Below are 8,467 nucleotides of genomic sequence, written 5' to 3'. Positions count from 1 at the left end.
TACAGGTCAACTTTTTCCAGCTTGAAGTAACAAAATGGGTGTTTCTTTTCATTTTTAACACGTTAGATATAGGCCTAAGTAGGACAAAGGGAGATCAACTTGCACAACCTGTCTTACTCTGTTTCATAACCACAGAGAAAGCATTCACAGGATGTATCTATAATATAACTGAGTCGATAACTGTTTAGCTCCAGGTGGTTATCAGGTTCTCCCCTCTTGTACTCATTGGATCTCTATGGGGATGGGGGTAAAGCTGGACGTTAGAGGGGAGACCCTGTTAACCATCTGGAGCTAAACAGTTATAGACTCAGTTATATTATAGATAAATCCTGTAAATGCTTTATCTGTGGTTATGAAACAGAGGTGGACAGGTTGTAATATTAAACCTTAACATATGTAAGCTGCGGTAATCAACACCAGTGGAGGCTAGTGGAGGGATAAATCAGAGGACAAGTAAAACAGCCTCCTCCTACATATACCTATACCCCCTTAAACTTTGGCACCTAAGACAAACACTCAATAACATGCTGGTAATGTATTATCTACAATTAACGTATCCGCTGGAAAATGGCAAACTCTCCTGCACCGCACTTCGCAGTGATAGAGGGCCCTCTGATGATTGTATCATTGTTGGCTAAACTAAGCTATAGCTTAGGGAGCAACGTAGCCAAGCTATCTCCAACCAACAACCCCAAACAACAACCTCAAACTATCCCAGCAGCCACTGAGCCTCCTCATCCATCCACAGAGAGAGCCCACAGAAAGAGTGCTGTTGTTAGCATCAGCTAATAGCCGCCACTATCTCACACACATACTGAGGAGAAAATGGCCGCCAGGCCCAACAGACTGTGGGGGACATTGGCGATTTGTAACCACTGTGTGTGTGTGTTTTTGCCTCCCCTGCACGCAGCATGCCCCTCATGTGACGGCCTCTCTGATGGCCTCTCTCAAGCTGGCATCCCCCCACCTCAGGACAATGAAGCACTTCTTACTGCACTAACACATAGCCATGCTTACCCATTACCCTATATTGTTTCTGTAATAACAGTCCCATGCTTGGCCTAGAGAACAGAAGTGGTAGCTAGCAGCAAGCCGCTGCAGCCTGACTTGTTAGCCCGTGCCAGTGATTATTTCTGACCAGTGGTGTAAAGTACTTGAAAGTACCACTTAAGTTATTTTTTTCCTATCTGTACATAACTATTTATATTTTTGACTACTTTTACTTTTACTTCACTACATTCCGAAAGAAAATGATGTACATTTTACTCCATACATTTTCCCTGACACCCAAAAGTACTCATTACATTTTGAATGCTTAGCAGGACAGGAAAATGGTCTAATTCACTCACTTATTAAGAGAACATCCCTGGTGATCCCTACTGCCTCTGATCTGGAAGACTCACTAAACACACGTTTCATTGATAAATGATTGGAGCCCCTGGCTTTCCCTGCTTTGCTTTATATAAGGAATTGGAAAATATTATATTTTAGCAATTACATTTACTTTTGATAGTTAAATACATTTAAAACCAAATACTTTAAGACTTTTACTCAAGTATTATTTTACTGGGTGATATTCACTTTTTACTTGAGTCTTTTTCTATGAAGGTACCTTTACTTTTACTCAAGTATGACAAATGGGTACTTTTTCCACCACTGGTTCTGACTGTAACGAATCTGTAATATAATTAGCCAACATAAGTGCCTCAATATTCCCCAATTAAAATGTTGATGAATAAAACCCCTTAGAAACGTAGAGTTACTCCAGTGAGATTCCCACGACTTTTGTGACTGCCCTCGTGTGTAGTCAAGGCTCAGGGCTCATTTTTACTACCGAGTGTAATTGTATGCGTCAAATACACAGAAAAGAACAACAACACAATTTCCCAGCTGATTTTCTACTTCGTTAGCTGTACAAACATTGCACAGCTTTTGACAATTACATTTATTGAAGTGTGTTTGATTCAACAGAATAACTTTGTTAGCTGTATATTCCATGTATACTTACAGACAGTATATGGTGCACAATTTACAGGCTAAAGTTATAAACAGGAGCGATTTTTAGCCATGCATCCCTCCCTATAAGTGCTTCTGGTCCATGATGTGAGTTAGATACAGCACTTAAAATATTTTTTTGTAAAATATATGTGCAATGTTTTCTCAGCTCATCACTTGCAGCTAGCAAATACTGTACATACACAATGCAAACAAGAGACTTCATGGGTTCATAAAAAACATCTTTAATCTCACAGAATGACATATATTTTCATATATATCTCAAACATCATCACATAGTAAAAACGTCCCATCATATAGTCTACAGTCAGTACATGAGGAGGGTGTGTGTTATTTATCACAGTGATCATCCATAAAGCATTCTAACATGTTGCTGAACAAGACTAGAGAACAGATGGGAGAGAGAAGTCCCAGTCTGGTACTGTAGTGATTGTTACTGAGTCTGTTCCTCCAAGATTAAACTCACCACATTCCTGCTCTGCATGTCGCTGTGTTCCACTGACAGATACCCCACTGAGCACATCTCTAATCACCTGCAACAACATTCTAGACGTTTCTGGAAGTTTCTGTCTCTCTCTGTCTGTCCCCCTATGTACATAACTAACTACATAACAATGTCAAAGTGGATTTGTAAAGTCAAAGTTGTCCATGTTTACAAAGTTATAATAAACGGTCTTCTATGATTCTTGGCATGATTGTCCTTGTTTCCAGATACCTTCATCCTGACCTGCCCACTCGCCTGCCCTCGACCCCTCACCTCCCTGTAACCATGACGACCAAAACAACCAATGTCCTGGACGGGAACAAGGTCTCCTCCTCCCCTCTCCTGTTGTCCACATCATCCCCGTCCTACCTGTCTTGCCAGCGCCTAGTGACCAAGGACGGTCACTGCGCCCTGCGGTCCTCCCCTCCCTCCCCTGGCCTGTGGCCCTCCTGGGCATCTGCCTCTGCCTGGCTGCTAGCCCTACAGGTAAAAATAAATGAGTTGACATACACACAATAGTTGAAGAGGTGCTGCTGACTAAACGGAAAAGTAAACTTAACATAAAAGGTTACACACAGACACTCTATGGGACAGTTTTGCAGACATAGATTAAGACTAGCCTTGAATTTAAACTCTCAATTGAGAATATCCATTGAACTTGATTATAAGACCAGGATCAGGCTTTATCTCTGTCTGGGAAACCAGCAATAATTGAATGTGTATGTACACCCTGGCTCTCCCCTGCAGGACCTGTGGGGGGCAGTGGTGTGCCTGCGCTGGCGCTGGGTCCTATTGGCCTTCTGCACCTCCTTTGTGGCCCACTGGCTGCTGTTCGCCTGCCTGTGGTACCTACTGGCCCACCTCAATGGAGACCTGGCGGTGGAGGATCACGACGCTCCTCCAGAGGGACACGTAGTGTGTGTCAAATACATCACCAGCTTCACCGCAGCCTTCTCCTTCTCCCTGGAGACGCAGCTGACCATAGGGTACGGCACCATGTTCCCCAGTGGGGACTGTCCCAGTGCTATAGCCCTGCTGGCAGTTCAGATGCTGCTGGGGCTCATGCTGGAAGCTTTCATCACAGGTACTTTCTAATGGAGAGGAGCACTTCTCTTTCTCAGGTTGTTGTTGTCCGTTTCAATGCTGAGGGTACAGCTGTTTGGTGTTCTTCATCTTGCATTTTTTTTTCTTACTCTATTATTTTAATTTCTTGTTAATACTCAATCTTTGTCTCACCTGGGTCTCTAGAGATAAAAAAAACAACACAACATACATATTTTTGAGGAAAACTACTGATATCTACATTTTCTCTCTCTCCCTTCCCCACTCTCAGGTGCGTTTGTGGCTAAGATCGCCCGTCCCCAGAAGCGTGCGGGGGCCATTCAGTTCAGCCCCCAGGCGGTGGTAGGTCAGCACCAGGGCCAGCCCTGCCTCATGTTCCGGGCCACCAACCTTCTGCGACGCCCCCTGGTGGACGTGGAGGTCAGTGCCGTGCTGTACGAACAGAGAGACGACCAAGTACTGCACCAGACCAACCTGGACTTCCAGCTGGACCGGCTGGGCCCACGCCCCTGCCCCTTCTTCATCTTCCCCCTCACCTTCTATCACGTCCTGGACCGCCACAGCCCCCTTTACCCGGCCCTGCGTGAGGGCAGCGCCAGCCATTTTGAGCTAGTGGTGTTTCTCTCCGCCTCCCAGGAGGGCACGGGCGATGCCTGCCAGAAGAGGACGTCCTACCTACGCCAGGAGATCCAGTTTGAGCGGCGCTTTGTGCCCGCTGTGGGGTTGGACAAGCAAGGCAGGTACCAGGTGAGCAGTCAGCACTTTGGCATTGCCCACTGCAATGAGCCTCTGGACAAGGAGTGTGTGGTGCAAATCAACGGGGATGGGAGTGACAGGATGGAGTAAGGGTGGGGAAGGAGGAGGGTGGAAGGGAAGGATGGGCAGGAAGAAAGGAGAATGAGGTATGGGAGAAGGGGAAGAGGGTAATGGGTAAGAGGAGTAAGGGACAGAGAGCAACGTGGGATGGGTGGGTTCCGGGGTTTAGAATATCTATATATATAGTACCAGTCAAAAGGTTGGGCACACCTACTCATTCAAGGGTTTTTCTTTATTTGTACTATTTTCTATATTGTAGAATAATAGTGAAGATATCAAAACTATGAAATAACACATATGGAATCAAGTTGTAATCAAAAAAGTGTTAAAAAATCAAAATATATTTTATATTTGAGATTCTTCAAAGTAGCCTCCCTTTGCCTTGATGACAGCGTTGAACAGTCTTGGCAAAGAGAAATGACAGTGCATCATTACTTTAAGACAAGTCAATTCTGAAAATGTCAAGAACTGTGAAGGTTTCATTAAGTGCAGTCGCAAAAACCATCAAGCGCTATGATGAAACTGGCTCTCATGAGGACCGCCACAGGAAAGGAAGACCCAGAGTTACCTCTGCTGCAGAAAATACGTTCATTAGAGTTAACAGCCTCAGAAATTGCAGCACAAATAAATGCTTCACAGAGTTCAAGCAACAGACACATCTCCAGATCAACTGTTGAGAGGAGACTGCGTGAATCAGGCCTTCATGGTCAAGTTGCTGCAAAGAAACCACTACTAAAGGACACCAATAATAAGAAGAGACATGCTTGGGCCAAGAAATACGATCAATGGACATTAGACCGGTGGAAATCTGTCCAAATTTCTGATTTTTGGTTCCAACCGCCGTGTCTTTGTGAGATGCAGGTGAACGGATGATCTCCGCATGTGAGGTGTGATGGTGTGGAGGTGCTTTGCTGGTGACAGTGTCTGAATTCAAGGCACACTTAACTAGCATGGCTACTACAGCATTCTGCAGCGATACGCCATCCCATCTGGTTTGCGCTTAGTGGGACTATCATTTGTTTTTCAACAGGACAATGACCCAACACACCTCTGGCCTGTGTAAAGGATATTTGACAAAGAAGGAGAGTGATGGAGTGGTGTATCAGATGGCCTGCCTTCCACAATCACCCGACCTCAACCCAATTGAGATGGTTTGGGATGAGTTGGACAGCAGACTGAAGGAAAAGCAGCCAACAAAGTGCTCAGCCTGTATGGGAACTCCTTCAAGACAGTCTGAAAAGCATTCCAAGTGAAGCTGGTTGAGAGAATGCCAAGAATGTGAAAAGCTGTCATCAATGCAAAGGGTGGGTACTTTGAATAATTTAAAATATAAAATATATTTTGATTTGTTTAAACACCTTTTTGGTGACAACATGATCCATATGTGTTATTTCCTAGTTTTGAGTTCTTCCCTATTGTTCTATAATGTAGAAATGTGTAAGAAATTAAGAAAAACCCTTCAATGGGTAGGTGTGTCCAAACTTTTAATTGGTACTGTATAGTAACACAGGGATAGAGATAGGGGCGGAAAATTGTGGGTTAGGGGCAAAATGGGAGGGACAGGTTTCTATGGCTCTGCTACCTGGTTAAGCAACCATCCATATCAAAGGGCATTTATCCAGTCGATTGAAGATCACTAAATTGTAGAGCATGTTCTAGTTACCTGTGATCTCTAGAACCAACAGGCACATTCACTGCCATGAAGGATGATATTCCACAATCAATAACACCGTGCTGCTATGGAATACACTCTGGCTGCATTTACACAGGCAGCCCAAATCTGATATTTTGTCCAATTATTGGCAAAAGAGCTTATCTGATTGGACAAAATCCCAACTTGTGATAAAATATATATATATTTTGGACACACATACAAGTTTGGACACACCTACACATTCAATGGTATTTCTTTATTTTTACCATTTTCTACATTGTAAAATAATAGTGAAAATATTGTATTTTAGATTTGAGTGTGCAAAGCTGTCATCAAGGCAAAGGGAGGCTACTTTGAAGAATCTCAAATGTAAAATGTATTTTGATTTGTTTAACACTTTTTTGGTTACTATATGATTCCAAATGTGTTATTTCATAGTTTTGATGTCTTCACTATTATTCTACAATGTAGAATTCAAACCCTTGAATGAGTAAGTGTGTCCAATCTTTTGACTGGTACAGTATATATATCAGAATTTGACTGTCTGTGTAAACGCAGCCTCTGTAGTCTAGAGGAGCCTACTTTGAAAGGTGACAACTCAATGTCTTCAATCATTTTAAACTGAGGTATATAATATTGAACTGTCAGAAATTTCAGTCATGCATTAGAAAATATCAGTTGATTTAACTGAAAATGTATTAGATTACTGCCTTAAATGTTTATAAAAAGTCTTCACTGAAATCAGTGTGCCTATTTACAACAAATATTAGCCAAAGATTAAATGTAATAATTTGTTATACATTGATTGCACATGTTCAATATGTAAAATGCTATGACTTTAGATTGAGCACTTTAGTGATAGGTTAAAGGTTTGGAGAACGATGTCAGTAGATCATCTTTACGTTTTCCCTTTGAATTTATGTAAAGACGAAAATCACTATTACATCATGCATGTATGCATGAGTCAACAGCAAAACACAAAGATTAAAAATAAAATGGAAATAATGTTATGGGAAGCCCTGATTTTCAGAGATAAAATCTTATTGTAACATAATACATGTTCCAATGGCTTGTACAGTGTACATTACATGAAATAAAATAATATTTTCTGAACAATTCAAATGGAGAAACATTACTTGTTCATACTTCATTTCACAGGTTCTCTCACAATAACACAATATTATATACATGTTGAATGTGGATGGCAATTGGCTACAAAATGTAATGCTGTACGACCGTGGTATTACAGCTGGGGGTGTACGGTACGACACCAAGTCAGCCTCGCTACCATGCTGCCTCCTGTTAGTACAGTGCATTCGAGAAGTATTCAGACCCCTTGAGTTTTTCAAAATGTTCTTGCATAACAGCCTTATTCTAAAAAGGATTAAATAAAACATTCTCGTATCTACACACAATACCCCATAATGACAAAGTGAAAACAGGTTTTTCTAAATGTTTGCACATGTATTTAAAAAAACAGAAATACCTTATTTACATAAGTATTCAGACACTTTGCTATGAGACTCGAAAATGAACTTATGACCATCCTTGAGATGTTTCTAAAACTTTATTGGAGTTCACCTGTGGTAAATTCAATTGATTGGTCATGATTTGTAAAAGGCCTGTCTATATAAGGTCCCACAGTTGACAGTGCATGTCAGAACAAAAACAAGCCATGAGGTCAAAGGAATTGTAGGTAGAGCCCCGAGACAGAATTGTGTCGAGGCACAGATCTGGGGAAGGGTACCAAAACATTTCGGTAGCATGGAAGATCCCCAAGAACACAGTGGCCTCCATCCTTCTTAAATGGAAGAATGTTTGGAACCACCAAGACTCTTCCTGGAGCTGGACGCCCGGCCAAACTGAGCAATCTGGGGAGAAGGGCCATGGTCAGAGAGGTGACCAAGAACCTGATGGTCACTCTAACAGAGCTCCAGAGTTCCTCTGTGGAGATGGGAGAACCTTCCAGAATGACAACCTTCTCTGCAGCACTCCACCAATTAGGCCTTTATGGGAAAGTAGTCAGATGGAAGCCACTTCTCAGCTAAAGGCACATGACAGCCCACTTGGAGTTTACCAAAAGGCTCCTAAAGGACACGCAGACCATGAGAAATACATTTTCTGGTCTGATGAAACCAAGATTGAACAATTTGGAGGAAACCGGGCATTATCCCTACAGAGTGACGGTGGTGATGTTTTTCAGCGGCAGGGACTGGGAGACCAGTCAGAGATGAGGGAAAGATGAACGGAGCAAATTACCGAGAGATCCTTGATGAAAACCTGCTCCATAGTGCTCAGTATATCAGACTGGGGACAAATGTTTACCTTCCAACAGGACAACGAACCTAAGCACAGTCAAGACAACGCAGGAGTGGCTTCGGGACAATTCTCTGAATGTCCTTGAGTGACCCAGGCAGAGCTCGGACTTGAACCCG

General features: G+C 42.6%; 1 protein-coding gene across 2 annotated transcripts in view; it reads left to right on the top strand.

Annotated features, from left to right (window-relative positions):
* The window catches only part of LOC139382866 (inward rectifier potassium channel 13-like), a 5,284-nt gene extending 876 nt beyond the window's left edge, over window positions 1-4,408 (top strand). The window contains exons 2-4 of one of the 2 annotated variants that reach the window (XM_071127108.1): window positions 2,728-2,986; window positions 3,248-3,584; window positions 3,834-4,408. In XM_071127108.1, the coding sequence (XP_070983209.1) occupies window positions 2,786-2,986; window positions 3,248-3,584; window positions 3,834-4,408 (1,113 nt within the window). In that variant the 5' untranslated portion in view covers window positions 2,728-2,785. Of the gene's footprint in view, window positions 1-2,695; window positions 2,987-3,247; window positions 3,585-3,833 lie in introns of those variants that run through there. The other variant, XM_071127106.1, reaches the window with a different exon arrangement.
* Window positions 4,409-8,467: the final 4,059 nt, after the last annotated feature.

The sequence above is a fragment of the Oncorhynchus clarkii genome, chromosome 24, assembly GCF_045791955.1.
Source record: "Oncorhynchus clarkii lewisi isolate Uvic-CL-2024 chromosome 24, UVic_Ocla_1.0, whole genome shotgun sequence".
Classification (NCBI taxonomy): domain Eukaryota; kingdom Metazoa; phylum Chordata; class Actinopteri; order Salmoniformes; family Salmonidae; genus Oncorhynchus; species Oncorhynchus clarkii.
Note: the sequence above shows the minus strand (reverse complement) of the source record. Positions and strands in the feature narration are given on the sequence as shown.